Source organism: Populus trichocarpa, chromosome 8 (genome assembly GCF_000002775.5).
Source record: "Populus trichocarpa isolate Nisqually-1 chromosome 8, P.trichocarpa_v4.1, whole genome shotgun sequence".
Taxonomy (NCBI): Eukaryota; Viridiplantae; Streptophyta; class Magnoliopsida; order Malpighiales; family Salicaceae; genus Populus; species Populus trichocarpa.
In genome coordinates this window covers 506,175-522,255 of record NC_037292.2, presented here as the reverse complement: position 1 = coordinate 522,255, position 16,081 = coordinate 506,175, and the positions used below count along the sequence as shown (strand labels likewise).

Here is a 16,081-nt window from a genome sequence, read left to right as displayed (position 1 = left end):
TTTAAATTATTTTTTTAATATTTTTAAATTGATATACCATATCAAAAGTAATTTTTAAAAAATTAAAAATATACTTTTTAAATATATTTTTTAAATAAAAAAAAACTTCGAAAAATAATAGTTGTGCATCCCCTAATTAGTGATTCGATGAATGGTGGGTTCCTATAATTTGAGGGCTTAATAGGATTATTAGTAGCTACGTGGTCATATAATTATGCCTAATCAAGAGATTATTAGCACTAGAATGTGATATGGTTAGTCTAATTATGACGAGCAACGTTGGATGTTATGATTTGTGTATTTTCTAATGTGATATGGTCCTATCATTTTTTTTTTACTTGGCATTACTAAATTATGATTATACATTACTTTTTATGTAAACACTGATTAATAAAGCCATGTTTGGACCATACTGGATTTTATACCGACCAAAGTGACTATAACTCAGGAAAAAAAATTACTTCAAATTATTTTTTTTATATAGTTTTAAATTATTTTGTTGAGTTGATATCAAAAAAAAAATTTAAATAAAAAATATATTATTTTAATACATTTATGAATGAAAGCACTTTGAAAAACAACTGCAATCGCATTACCAAACAGGTTAATCTGAATTATTTTTTTTAAAAGTTAAAATGATATTTTATAGTAAAAAATTAATTTTCTTAAAAAATCAATAGACTAAGAGTGTGTTTGGTATTGCGGTAGCTGTTGTGGTTGTGATTTAAAAAAATTTGTTTTATAAAAAGTACTTTTAGTTGTGGTTCGTTTGAAAAAATAGGTGTTTGGTTAAAACTGTAGTTGAAATTGAGGTTGAAGAAAAAGTAGTTTAATGTGTTTGGTTAAGAATGTTTTTGAAATTGAGGTTATAAAATAATTTAAAAAAATATATATTAATATTGATGGTTTTTAATTTAAATATTGTGGATTTAACTATTGCGGTAACATCATGAAATAAATCATACTTTATATAAAAAAAAAATTATTGTTCTATTAAACTATCTACAATTTCATTACGTACAAAATTCATCCGACAAGAACTACAATTTTCATAATTTTTTAGCGTGTAATAAAATTAGATCAAACTAGTTTTTTTTAAAAAAAAAATGTTAAAAAAATTAACAAAAACAAAACTTAACACACTAAAAAAAAAAAAAAGTGTCCACGCAGTGCAAGAGAATTGCATTGTCCACTATTTTTAAGTGAACAGTGCAATCTCTTGTACTGTTCATGTTAATTGCACAGTTCATTGAACAGTGCAATTAACGTGAACAGTGAAAAAAAATAAGAAATGGCTGCTTTTCTTTTCCTGCGTTGCTAACGCAGAAATTCAGTGGGCCCAGTGAACAGTAAATCAATTTTTTCTAACAGCTGCGAACTGCGTTTTAAATAAAACGCAGCCGCAGCCGCAGAGCCAAACGGGCTCTAAGAGTCTGATTTTATTCCAGATAACAAGACTATGGGCAGATCTAGATTTTTTACCAGGTTAAGCTAAGTTATTTATTACATTTTTCTTTGGCCTAGAGGGGTCCAAATCCTTAGCCTACTATATTAATACATAAAATCCGTCTGAATTTATAACTAATTGTAGAAGCGGTCCATGATTTTTTGAAAGGGAAAGAAATTAGTAGGGAGATCATCACCACACAATATAAATTAATTTTAAAAATTAATAAATCATTAAATAGAATTTGTAAACCAGTGGTCTATGTGTTTCCAACCTTGATTGATTAAAAAATGATTGGGCATGTGAAAACAAATTAAATAGAAGAAGATTCAAGTGAAGGTCTGCCTCACCAAACAGGCTGCCTTTATTGACACGTGTTCAATTCTATAAGCGACAAGATTCGCTTTCAGACCCTGTAAAGAAAGATGTCAGGCTTTGGGGATAACTACAAACGAGTCCTCGGCTGTAATGCGATTGTCAACTAAGTGCCTAAAGTAAAGAATCAGACAATGTTACCCCTAAAAAATCTTTACATTTTTAATCAATGCTGCTCCTAACTAAAAGCCATTAATAGAATTTATTCATTAAAAAAAAACAATCACGTGCACCATTTCTAATAGCAGTTTTAGTGCTATTAAATCTGGTATAGTCAAGTTAATAATCCACTGACCCAAAACCTAACTCAGGTCGGGTTTCGTGTTGAATCGGGTAGGAATTTACCTAGGTTTACTTTTTATATTTTCTTGAAATGATATTATTTTAATTATTTTTTAAAATAAAATTATTGAAATAAAATCATTTTGGGTTGAGTAAGTCAATGTAATTTGACCCACCAATCCACAATTCAGATTACTAGTTGGACTGAATTTTAAAATTATGAACAATGTTTGCAGGAATAAATGAAAGTCATTATCAATATTAAAGTAGAGTAATTCTTGTTTTCTAGACACGCAATTGATAACTTGGCACGTATGATTATTATATTCATCAGCATGCACTTGCTGCTAGTAATTTGATTTACCACAAAAAAAAAAAAAAATATATATATATATAAAATAATAATCAGGATCGGCATGCACAAATTAAAAAGACACGTGGTCTATTGATTTTGTCAGTGCTTTTCAATTATGGATCCAGAGGTGGGAATTTCAATGATACTCTGCTTGCTTGGATATGAGCTCGAGATGGACAGTAAAGGGCAAATATCATAGTCACTGGGGGGCTTATATTTTTATTAACCCCCACCCACCCTCTCTCCGTTAGATATATTTAAGGATATAATAATTATTATTTTTTAAAGTATTTTTATTTACTATCTGTAAAGTGTACTGTATGGCAGCCTTGGGTAAGCATGCCATGTGAGCTCTCACATCTTCAGGGATGATGGGCTCGGTTTTCAGAATTTGACAGCTATGATAATCATTGTATATTGAATTAAACTTTGAAAATATGGCAAATGTAAATGCATGCATCGTAGCTAAATCTCAATTCAAAATTGGCTCCTAGAGGAGTTCGAGACTGTAATGAATAATGTTTTTTTTTAAATGTATTAAAATATATAAAAAAATTATTTTAATGCTTTAAAATTAAAAAAAAATTAATTTAATACGATTTCAAATAAAAAATACTTTTGAAAAGTACATCGTAACATAAACAGATACCATGTTAAATACCCTTAAATTAGACAGCGAGCCAGGATGTAAGAATTACATAAAAAAAAATTCATCCATGTATTTCCTTCAAAAATATATTCAATTTTTACCTGTTCAAATATATTTATTTTCTCCTACAGCGAGGCCCCATGCTCTCTAGAAACAAAACAAATGAACTAAGATAGTTTCTAAAATAATTTAAAAATATATTAAAATAATAATTTAAAATAAAAAATATTTTTTAAAAAACATAATCACATCAAAGAGACAGGTCGGGCCCGTTACTGGCCCCAACCATTCATGGAAAACTCACTCGTACATGCAAAACATGTGTGCAGCCAGTAAGGTGGGGCCGCTCCTGCGAGTCGATTTTTTTTTCCAACGCCAACGACAACCAACAATTTGTGATCTAAAATCCCGTTTGTTTGTTGAAAAATAATTTTTTTAAAAAAATAATTTTTTAAAAAAAGTAAATTTTAGAAAAATAAATTTCAGGAAAATATTTTTTGATATTTAGTAGTGTAATAAAAAACAAGTTAGAAAATATTTTCCAGTGTTTGGTTATGTTATGGAAAATGAGCTGGAAAAAAACTTATTAATGTTTTATTTTTCTCAAGTTTATTAAAATAATAAAAAACAAATCTTACAAATTAAAAAGTTGAATGAGAATGAAATTAAAAAAATATATAATTTCATAAATTATCTCAAATAAAATAAATAATAATCAAAATAATAGAGATCAAATCTAAAAAATTGAAAAAAATAAAAGGTGAATAAATTAAAATAATAATAATTAACATTTCATAAATTATTTCAAATAAAATAAGTAACAATAAAAAAAATGAGGACCAAATTTGATAGATAAAAAATTTCAATAAAAAAATGATAAGAAAAAAACAAATAGCAATTATAAAAATAAGGACCAAAATTAATATAAAAATTAAATTTTAAGAGATGGAATTGAAAAATAAATATTCAAAACAAATTATATATAGCAATCAAAAGTTTGAGGATCAAATTTGATATAATCAGCAAATAATGACATTTCTAAATTTTTCACAACTTCCGGAAAGTGTTTTCCGCCCAAATTTTCTAGGAAAACACTTTCCTGAAAAAACCAAGGCAAATTTTCCTTTGACTGGAAAGTGTTTTCCGTTGACCAACTTTTTTAATGGCAAACAAACACAGGAAAGTTTGGAAAGTGGTTTCCCGGAAACCACTTTCCGGAAAACAAACACAGCCAAAAGGGAAAACATTTTCCTGGAAACCAAACCAAATTTTTCTTTGACTGGAAAATGTTTTCCGTTGACCGGAAAGTGTTTTCCGTTGACCAACTTTCCTAATGGCAAACAAACACAGGAAAGCTTGGAAAGTGGTTTCCCGTTTAGGGAATTCCGGGAAACAAACATGGCCTAGGAGTCCATGCCACATGTAAATGTACCTATGTGGAATTCATTAGTATCCTCAAGCTCGGGGATGGTGGAGTGTCAAATCGGGCCGGCGTCTACATTTCAAGATTGATTTAAAGTTTATCATTACGATTTAAAATATTTTATTTTTAGTAATATATTAAAATAATATTTTTTTATTTTTTAAAAATTATTTTTAAAATTAATATATCAAAACAATTTAAAGATATAAAAAACAAATAAATTTTAGCAAAAACAAAAAAAATTAAATTTTAAAGAAACACAATTTCAACCGCGTTTCTAAGACGCAAAAACCCAAGAAAAACAATGAAAACAAGAAAACAAAAACACCAGAAAAGAGAATCTTTCATTTAAAATGAATGTCAAGATCTTGAGAAGAGGAAGTTGGAGAAGGAAATATATTGTAGCTTGGGATGTGAGAAAGAAGACTATATAGGGAGTATAAATCTTGATGTGATGTGGTAGCCACTGCCACCCTATACATTGTTTATATAACTCGACGGATTTTTTTTTTTTATCCCCTTGCCTCTATCGTTTCCGTGTGAATTCCCTTTTGCCTTTTTCTTTTTCTTTTTCTTTTTTCCATTTTATTTAAGGTTAAATGGTTGGTATCGATGCGCACTAGCTCTTATGTCATTTTCAATTCTCAGCAATTAGTTTTACATGCTTACAAGTGATTAGTTAAGGTTGTTGTGATGATGAAGAATGATATATAATTGAGCTTAAAAGATTATTATCTTCAGAAAGATTAAAGCACTTTTGAAAGTTATTTGATGATGTAAAATAAAGTTCAAATATTCTATGAAAAAGATTTTAGAGTTAGGTAATTGATTAATAAATTAATTCAGATATTTTTATAAATTTTTTTAAGTTAAGGTGATCGATAATTTATATTTGGTAGATTAAGGTGACTTTTGCTATAAAAAATAGTATTTTACAATGAAAATGAAGACTCTTCAATGTTTTAAAAAATATTTAAGAAAACAGTTCTTCAGCATGAACAAACACACCCGGATAATCTGTTTTCTAAAAGCAATGTCATTAGTAAGAAAATTGATAACCATGCACTGTCTTTGTCTATACCGGCTATGCAAGGGATGATCGATCACGACATGTTGGTCGGCAAAAAATCCCAAGTAACTACAGCGTTGTGAAACTCCAAGGCCCTGACATCTCGAGGGGTCCTAGGAGGATGATTAGAAAAGCACAAAATGCATTGTTCAAGCATAATCTTGTCAAGGGACCACTTAATTAAGGAATAAGGACACTTAATTAATTATCCAAAAAAAGGGACAACTTAATTAAGGAATAAGGACATATATAGACACAATCTTCATCTTGAAATCTCTACGGATTAAAATCTTCACCATGCATGTGATCTTCACAGGACTTCTTCAGTTGACGTTTATTTTTAATGGAGGTCAACGAAACTAAACCAGCTTGTCCACGTACCCTACCTTGATATATAGAGCATGATTTCAGGAGCATACTTATATATATATTACTGGAAATCATATCGAATAATGATAGATTATTTCTTATTGTATTTTAGTCGTATAGTATCTTTGCATAATTCAATACAGAGATTTCGATCTCAAATGCTTTGCATAATTTATGGTTTTTAATTATATAATAATCTCAGTGATCAAATTATTATTCCTAGTTTTGGTGTTAATTATAGATCTACTACAAGTATCATGATTATGAAAATCTAGCATTCTTCTTTTCTTTTTAGTCTCGAAAGTAAGATTGTCATGCACATCATGGAACTTTAAAGTTCTAATGTCACTGTCGCCATATTTTGTGAAGAACTCTTCACAGATTTATCTGGGCTGGATCCCCCATTTCCCTACTTCTACATCTATACAAAAAGCCCATCAATATTTCCTCAGCATAATACCGAGCCGCATGTGATAGAATCTCGGGTGAATATCCACTCGGGTATTCATTATGAAATAAAAATTATAATTATTTATCGAAGAATAAATGGATTATATAGAGAAAAAAACTAATTTACGAACACACACACACACACACATCCCATAAGTCTTCGAGTCTTTAGTAGATCAGAGGGAACAATGGCAGACGAAGCACAGAGCAAGTGTTTGTTTATATATATATATTATCATCCATGTAAAACAAACACTTGCTCTGTGCTTCGTCTGCCATTGTTCCCTCTGATCTACTAAAGACTCGAAGACTTATGGGATGTGTGTATATATAAGAGTATCGGGTATTTCCTTATTTAACTAGGATTACGAGGCTTAAGGAAGTCTGTATATCCTTGTTCCGCTAGGATTACAAGACAGGACCACGTGTGTTTATTGATATTTGAATAAAATTTAACCCAAAACTTATTTAAAAACTAAAAATAATAATCTTAGTACTGGCCATATTTTTTTTATCAAATAAGTAATTCGATGAAAAAAGGCAAAGAAAAAAACAGGAAATCTTATCAGCATAACTAATTAATTCTATAGTTAATTGGCCCGCCACAAAAAAGAAGAAGAAAAAAAACCTGTCTCTATTGTTATGTTGGATTGGAGGCCTAGCGCTTAATAATCCATGCAGGTATTTTCATTATTTTTTAAAGTTTTTTTATTTAAAAATATATTAAAATAATATTTTTTATTTTTAAAAATGATTTTTAATATTAATATATTAAAATAATATTAAAAACACCAAAAAAATATTAATTTAAAATAAAAAAATAAAAAATTTTAATTTTCTTAAAAATACTTTTAAAGGGCCTAATGGTGATAATTGCTATTTGCGATCTCACAATGACATTTAATAATGTGATTTCATGCGCCCATGCATAATTATTATTATGGTTATAAAATTTAACATCTTAGATTTTAAATTATTTTTTATCCATATTAATTAATGTTTTTTTTTAATAATTTTTAATATGTTAATATATTTATAATTAAAAATTTTTTATAAAAATATTCTACACCATATTACTAAACATACACTAAATCATTAAAAAAAAAAAACTTTTTTTTATTAAAATAAAGTTTTAAATTTCTTTTTTAAAAATCAAGACTTAAATGAAACGAGTCAACCAAACTAATCTTATAACTATGATTCTTATAACCTTCATGCGAACTTTCCAAAACAATAGATTAAAATGAGACTTTGAATTCTAATGTCGTCGTTTATAGGGGGGTATATCTATCAAAAACCAAGCCACTTGACATCCAAGTAGCGAAGGAAATATATCAGGCATCATTTCAGGACGGGAATGAGATCTGGTTAAAAGACCAAAATACGATTGCATGTTTGTGGTAAGAAACTATTCAACTCTAGGCTAAAGTAAGCTGCACAGCTGTATCTATGGTTTGTGAGCATAATTAAAACCAACGACTTAACAGAAGAACATCGAACTGCTGACATTATTATGCAGACGAGGTAATTCTGGAACTGGAACAGCACCTGGAACAGTAACCCCACCATGGCTAGAAGATGTGTCTGACAAATCATCGAATTTGATAAACTGAGTCATCTGGCTTGCAGCTAAGTGGGCATAGCAAATTGGAGCAACTGCAAGAAATTAATCCACCCAGTGAAAAGAACTTACAAGCATATTTCTACAGTAAAAGAATCAGCAAAGCTGTTAAAAGTTGTAAGAAATTGCTTTTCGGAAAGCTTTGCTTTAGAAAGACGGTAAAGGCCCGAAGGTTGGAGTGCTGCTAAGAGGGAACATGAAAGCCACCACACCGAGTGGTTTAATGTATTACCTACAGATATGGCAGTGGTGCTCCTCTGATACCTGCAAAATTTAAAAAGCTAGACATTACTCGCTGACAAAATTATTGTGCACGCCTTCAGATTGATTGCTATTAAGTCCAGCCAAATTATATCCTCATCAGATAATTGTGTATATAGGCAATTACTTACACATATGACAAGGAGTGCACAAGCTCTTGTAAATCATCTGCAGAAAAACCAAGCTCATCATGTAGAACATGGTAATGAGTAGGCCGAGTCGTTCCCTGTTCGAACAATGAGGTTATTAGCTATGTGATTTCTACCACATAAAACCAAACATTTTTATTCTTTATATGGAGAGAAGAATCAGCGCCGCACAACAATCAAGCTTAAACATTAAGACTCGGCAGGATGAAAAGAAGCAAGTTCAATAAAAGGTTGCTAGAAGCATAGCCACTAGACTGGGATAGAGCAACTTACAATCATCCCAGCATGAGCACACATGTAGAAGTCATTGTTTCTGGGATGGCAAACCTTGTTGTCAATGACAGTACCTGCATGGAAAGAACATCTGCAGTCAGCCTTTTGTTTCTTCTTTCTTTTCCTTTCATTTCAGGTGAACAAACTAGGGATAGTGAACTAACCAGGTGGAACATTATCAGGTGATCCCGACTGGAAGAACTTGGTATGGTGATTTTTCTGGGCAACAATCACCATGAATTTCGGGCACCAGTTCTCATCCAAGAACTTGCAGGCCTGCAAAAAAAATACATGTGTACTTACACCAGAAAATAATCTATTAGAAGTAAACTACTCAAGAACAAGTATATCCGAGATTAGAAAACCTCAATAATTTGTTCAAGTTCAATGTTTAGAACTTGGATGAACTGTGACTCGCTCACTCCATCCCTACACAGGAAAGCAAGTACATTAAACAAGCAAATCATAAATTATCACTAGTGCAAGCCATGCAGCATCAGTAATTGGTTATTAAAATTATAAACTACTTAATCAGTTAAAAAAAATTATCAATTAAAATATGTTTCTCATGTTTACCTATCCAAACCAAAATATATAAAGGACATTTTTCAGAGCTGCCTTCTGAAAGAAGCATAAAGTACCTGAAAATAATTATCTGATCAGGCTTTCTTTTTCCTGAGCTCGAGTAGAAGTCCAGAAGTGACTCCCTGAAAGTTGAGAAAACAACAAATGCATTCCAAAAGTTACCGAAATAAGTAACACCCTAGCTTTCAAGAAATCACAAAAACTGATGATCAACAAGGTCGTCCAAATTTGTGTGTCAGACTATCTCGTCATTGAAAACCCAAACTTAGTTAACACAATGAACGCAAAGAAAATCAAGGATCTTCCAAACCAATCAGTACTAAATGTGAGTTTTTTACTCACCTGATAATGCCCTGATCCTCACGAGTACCAGCAACAGGCTTGAATAGATTTGCAATCATTTCAACCTTCTGTGACTGGGTGCGAACAGAAGCTCTGTAGCGAGAAATTAATGGCCAGTGCCTGGAACTTACCACCTAAAAGTATGCAGTATAAGAAGAGAATTGAAGATTTCGAAAGAGAGAAAAGTGAAAAGAACTTTGAGGTAACATAATTTATCAAGCACAGATAACCAATGGTACGGCGGAAAGAAAAGCAGAGAAAATATTTATTACCGCAGCAATAGATGGCACATCAGAATGACCAGGAGAGCCATGTGATACATCCATCCCAAGTATTAAGGTGGGAAGCTTAGACACCAAAGGTATAGAAGGAGCATGCTCAATTGATAACAAGGAATTCATTCCACCAAGCTGTGGGAAATGAGAGAGAATGACGAGAATTAGATAAGGCATGAAAGCTTGGAGCGAAATCAGACAGAATAGGAGAAAACAAGAAACCTCAAACGGTATAACATTGCAAAATTCTACCTTGGCATTGATTTTCAGTAGCACATTTGTCAGGTACTGATCATTCACCTTTGTAGGTGCAATGCACTGTGTGACGATCCCTAAATCAGAAAGATTTTTCCTTTTCCATGGACCTTAATTTGCAGCAGTATATATTAATTAGAAACAATCTCGAGGTATCTAATTAGGGCATGAATAGGAAGCGGGTGAAGAAAGCAAGCAGCACAACCATAAATGTCAGAGTTCTTCCTCTCTGGAAGAATACACAACAGAAATTGTGGCGGCCCTGGAAGCTTAGACTTAATGGCCTCGAACATTCTCTCCACTCTTACAGGAGCAGATTCTCGCCTAAACTGGGGACTCTCTTCAAATACCTCAAATGGATTACTTATGCTCTGCAAAAATAGAAAGGTTAATGTGGATCAATTTGCAATGATGAAATCGATTTCATATTATTAAATGCAGAAACACTCACAATGCCTTTCATGTCTCCACACTTTATCAAGTTATTGCACAGATAACGTATGTCACAACGTGCAGAGAAGTTTACTATAGCCCATTTTTCAATCTTCACTGGATCCACTAGTTTCTGAGATACACAATCAAAGTTCATACATACACCATTTATTAAACATGAATGATTAAAGAAAAACAAAGTTTAAACAGCACCTTGTTGTTGAAATTCCATCTCCCATTTCGAGGGAAGAAGTCCTCTCCATTTCCCACTTTTAACTGTAAAAAAGACAGTGTGCCCGCAGTGTAAATTAGAAGAAAGAAACCAACTCCTAATTCATCAGATGTCCAAATGTATATATAACAAGGAAAAGGAAAATAAGGGCAAGCTGGGTTTGGTATTTACCCTGGGAGCAGATAAAACACGACCTTCAACTTGAGTAAACTGAGCACTAATTGAAATTCCAGAAGAACGAAGCATTGGATCAGCATCATAATTGCTGCTTCTCAAAGCCTACCAAAAAAGGCATTTGTGATTAGAAATCTGAAAAAAATGAAAATAAAGCTACAGGCTTAGATTAACATTTGCTGGACAGTACTTACATCAGTCAAAGATCTCATCCGCTCTTGGGGCTTCTGCCGTGATTTCTCCACAAGGGAAGCCCTTTGCAGGCTGGACAACGCTTTGGTGTAGCGTTGTAACGAAACCAGATTGCACAGCTGCATATATGGGAACCAAACAATAAGGCGCAGGCATGTCATTCACCATTTGAATTACTAAGAGGCTCCAGAAACATCACCTCAAGAGGAAAATACGATGGGCGCTTTGGTTTCCCAACATTAATGCACGGGAAATCAGCTGAATACTGCAATCCCATGTTGCGATGATTGACAAAGTAATCATAAACCGTAACCTCAATAGTTTGCACTTCACCATCCCCGTCCCGTCCACTTCTTTGGTTTAGCGAGAAACTAAACGATTTACACAAGTTTATTGAGCACATGACAGCACGATTTCGAAATACTAAAAGTTAATGCATCAAGTCCATAATAATAAAGCAACATATAAGGAACTCACGTTTGCTCTCTGCAGGATTTTTCAGTCAATCCAGTGATTTTGTACTCAGTGTTGGAGTGATTAGTTTTAATCCTCAAATTTTTAAGCATCCTCTTAGCCTGGCATTTAACCCATGAATGAACGAATTTGCAGTAGCGCTTTAACAATAACTCAAAATCAACATGGAAAGTCAAAGTTGGCTACCTTTGTCCAGTCAATATGGTAAGGATCTCGAACATTCTGATTCATGATTAGGAAGTCCACTACTGGTCCAGGTTTAACTATCATGGTGGTTGATACATCTGTGCACAAAAACAATAAGTATGGCCTTCTAAATGACCGAATAATAATTCCTAGATTTCTACTAACCAATATTCAGGGATAGGCCATCCTGGGCAGCTCGAAAACTTGAATGAAAACCACGGCATCCCATGACACCACCTCCCAACTCAACGAAGTTTCTTGGATTATTATGGAAAAACGACTGTCGGACCAACAGGCAACCCCTGCATAGAGTGAAAACCAAATCAGATACAGAAAGAAGTTGAGCAACGGAAAACCACCAGAAGAGGAGGAATGGAACTCACTGCCTTGCTGCATTCTGTCTTAGCACAATGTCTAGAACTCTGACAGCTTCTTGAAAATGCTCAGATTCTTGACCCTGCAGAACAGCTGCAATTGCTTGAACTGGAATTTTAGTTGCGTAGCTGATTTGTACTTTAATCGTTTTGGAGTGGTAGGGCCGCTTCCTTCGCTTTTGATCACTTTCACTGGGGCTGCCATTACCCCTGGAACTGTCGTTATCTCCACCTCTATTTACAAACCTCACACGGTCAATTACTTGCACATGAAGAAAGATAAATCATAATAAAAATGAACAATACAAACTGATTAATTAACACTCATTTTACCTGGTTAAGGAGACATCTTCCAACACAACAGTGAATTCCAGCTTGTTGTGTGGAAGAGAACCAGTCGTAAACAGGGTCTTCTCCCCGTCATAAGCAAGCTGCTTACCTTCCAGCTCAGAATCATAGGTCTCCTGGACTTTGTCCATAACCTTTCTTCCGATTCCCTTTCCATCGGTCGGGTGGCCATCTTCATAAAATAGAGCAACCTAACACAACATTAAACATAAATAAAAAAAAATCATTTTGCTCAATAAATAGGAAACAAAGGGGGAAAACAAATTGCAAGTGAAAAAAAAATACACTGTATTGGTAGAAGTGGTCATTTGACTTGGGCACTGCCACTTTGAAATGGTTAGTTAGTAGTTGTATTCTCTGTCCTTTAGCTCCGTAGCCACGGCGAGCCATGGGAACTCGTTTTGGGGTTGCTGCTTTCTTTGTTTGTTCACAAGTTGGACCCAATTCTGTTTTCACCACGTCAGCAGGAATTATAGCCGGAGGTGGTGGCAAATCTTTCCGTGAATCTGAAGACTCCATTTTCTGATAACTGATAAATCAAAAACACAATTGACTTCGACCATACAACAGTTAAATAACCATATCAACAATCATTATTAACTAACAGTACTACTATGTAAGACAGTACATTATTAACAACTGAGCATAGATTCTATGTAAAAAACAGTGTTATACGAAAATAAAAAAAGAAAAATAGAAAGAAAAAAAACAGAGCAAAATAGAAAGTTCTATTAACATAGACATTAATCGAAAAAAAATAGAAAATAAATGAAATAAGGAACTAGAAAACACACAAACGCGGGGGTAATTTTTTTATTTTTTATTTTTTTGAAGAAGAAAAGCATGAAACAGAGCTTTTAGATTTAAAACACTCTTCAAAATCTCTAAGAAAATATCTCGAAAATGACTTTTGAGCAGGCAAAAACGCAAAACCAATACATAAACAATACTAAAAAACGCTTTTACAAATCTATAAAAAGAAGAAAATACCTAGAATAACAAATGACGGACCATAAAAACACGGAAAAAGACATTTAAAAAGAAAATAACCGAAACAGTATAAAATCGAAAGAAATTTAAAAAATCTGTCGAAAACGAAAAAACCGCTTCGTAAATCACTTCACTGAACAACAGAATATATCTCAGAAATATATTAAAAAAAAAACATAAAATAAGAGAAAAACAACGGAGCCTAAACGCAGAAACGAAGATCACTCAAAAAACAACCATGCATACTCAAACGCACAGAGAAATCACTACAGAGACACAAAAACTTGCAAAAAAGCACGGATCTCCCAAAACAGAGGCATTGAGCGAGCAATGTAGATCGCGCGCAAGGACTACAGCGGCATGAAAGAAGAAGTAGCGTTACACACTACAAGATATATATATACCTTGAGCGTGACAAAAACGATGGAGCGCGCGAGGCTGATTTTGCTGTGGCTAGAGAGAGACGAGGCGAGACCCTAGCGTACTTGGCTTGCTACTCGTTTTTTTTTTTTTTAATATATTATTTGGATTTTTAGAGGGTTGGACTCTGCTCAAACTCAGACTCTTTTAAGAGACGGGAAGAGACGCCAGTCTGCTGCTAGGAGTGTTATAGTAGCCTCCGAAAGGGAAGGCCAACTGGCAGGAGGACATTTTTGGATGCCTATTTTGCCACCTTGTTTCTCTTTATTGTAGTATTAAATGAAGGTTAGGAAGGTCAGTTTGTTTAGTGTTTTGAGAAGTTGAAGGGCCTGCTGTCCTTTTACTTGTATGGGAAGTTTTCCCCTTTTTGGAAGAGTATTTTCTTTTTCCATATAAATCAAACTTGAAAATAGGGGAATTAATGAAAGCACAATTTCTTCCATAAACAAAATTCCCTTCGAGTATAGCCTTACTATCAATTTATTAAATCAAGTGAGATTTCATCAACACACATTTACACTTTTTTTTTCTTTTTTTTCTTTTTATGTTTGTTTTTTTAAAATAAATCCACTTCTTAATTAATAAAAATTTGGTGTTGATTGCCTTTTCAAAATATTTTTTGTTTAAAAATATATTGATATAATATTTTTTATTTTTTAAAATTTATTTTTAATATCAACACATTAAAAAAATACATGAAAACACCAAAAACAATTAATTTAAAGTAAATAAAAAATAAAAAATTAATTTTTTTTAAAAACACTTTTAAAATGCTAAAAAAACATTGTTACGTGTTACCTTATTTAGCACCAACAAATGCTAATACATAATTAAACAAACAAAACCAAAGCTGGAGAGGGGAGAAGCATGGCCAGCTTTATACACAGCAAACTGTTTATTGCCAAATTGCTGATTCCTGGAGCTTGCTGCCAAGAATCTTGTAAGCCTTCTTGGTTATATACCCTAGGAGGAGGAGTAGCATTTCACGACATAACTTGAGTTGATACGCAACTTGATTGTGCAACTAAATCCGATCTTTTAGATAAAACAACTGACCCAAGTTATCCTCCTCGTAACTCAAACCCTAAAAAGAATTAGAAGAATTAGACCTGTGTTATTAAATAAATATATATTTTTTTAAAAAATCAATTATTAACTTATACACATGAATTTTTAAAATTAACAGTAAAGTTTTAATTTAAATACACTACCTAAAATATTAAAAAATAAATTTAAAAATATATAAAATTAAAGTGAAAGTAAAAATAAACTTATTAGTGAAGTTACATCCTTCGATATTTTGTGGAATATAATTAATGAATAACCGAATCTGAATCGATATTGTAACAACCCCTCAACCAGAATAAAATAACAATCTCATGTCAATTGGAAAACAAAGTAATTAAATTTTTTCTTCTCTCAATTCCTTCTTCCTTCACTTGATTCTTCCTTATATTAGTATTTTATAAGTTAGATTTTGTAAGTTTACAAGGTTATTCTCACTTTTTTTTTTCTTGATTATTTTTTATCTCTTTCTCGCATTTTCTTTTCTTTCTTTGCCTATAAAAGAAAAAAAGAGCTGATTCATTTTATTTTTTAATAGCAAATAACCATTTTACTCTTAATGAGTAGTTTTGCTTTTATTTGATGGTTTTTTTATTAACACTACCATGTTTCGTTCATCTTAAAATTTTAATCAGATTTTATTCAATATATTTTAAGATCTTTCGTAAAATTTCAGCTCAACATGATGGTCGGATTGAAAATTACATCCAATAACGTCAAACTGGTCAAATTATGTTTTTTCATCAAATTTCTGAATTTCTCCAAAAATTCTGAAATTTTAACCCAAGCTAAAGTATCATATTAGAAGGCTCCACATAAATTTTTAGATTTTTTTAATATCTCAATCGAGAATTACAAATTTGTTTTATATAAAACTAGTCAAAAAATATTAATAAAATCTTGACCTTGGCTATAGCCCACCCAAGCATTTATACCATCCCTCCGCCCTTGCTTCTAGGTAAGATCTTATGAATGATTTCATGTAACTATTAACACTTCATAATAGTAGTTATC

At 32.2% G+C, this 16,081-nt stretch overlaps 1 protein-coding gene across 2 annotated transcripts; it reads right to left on the bottom strand.

Annotated features, from left to right (window-relative positions):
- Window positions 1–7,630: 7,630 nt before the first annotated feature.
- On the bottom strand, window positions 7,631–14,152 carry LOC7486850 (protein argonaute 4A). 2 transcript variants are annotated; one of them, XM_024606823.2, is made up of 23 exons: window positions 13,987–14,152; window positions 12,878–13,145; window positions 12,578–12,783; window positions 12,254–12,478; window positions 12,036–12,172; window positions 11,871–11,968; window positions 11,688–11,785; window positions 11,410–11,581; window positions 11,213–11,329; window positions 11,016–11,123; window positions 10,826–10,888; window positions 10,632–10,745; window positions 10,386–10,551; window positions 10,178–10,290; window positions 9,923–10,060; window positions 9,651–9,784; window positions 9,365–9,430; window positions 9,089–9,152; window positions 8,888–8,999; window positions 8,724–8,797; window positions 8,433–8,527; window positions 8,273–8,304; window positions 7,631–8,075 (listed from the first exon to the last, which is right to left on the bottom strand). In XM_024606823.2, exons 2-23 carry the CDS (start codon window positions 13,109–13,111, stop codon window positions 7,900–7,902), a joined length of 2,742 nt encoding a protein of 913 aa, XP_024462591.1. In that variant the 5' UTR covers window positions 13,112–13,145; window positions 13,987–14,152; the 3' UTR covers window positions 7,631–7,899. The 2 variants fall into 2 exon arrangements, with proteins under 2 accessions (XP_024462591.1, XP_024462590.1); XM_024606822.2 differs by having other exon boundaries at window positions 12,878–13,121.
- Window positions 14,153–16,081: the final 1,929 nt, after the last annotated feature.

Coding starts and splice junctions, on each gene's coding strand:
- LOC7486850 (XM_024606823.2), bottom strand. CDS start 13,111: ATGGAGTCTTCAGATTCACGGAAAGATTTGCCACCACCTCCGGCTATA. Junction 11,330..11,409: donor CATCGTATTTTCCTCTTGAG/GTGATGTTTCTG, acceptor CCATATATGCAG/CTGTGCAATCTGGTTTCGTT. Junction 9,153..9,364: donor GATCAGATAATTATTTTCAG/GTACTTTATGCT, acceptor TTTCCTGTGTAG/GGATGGAGTGAGCGAGTCAC.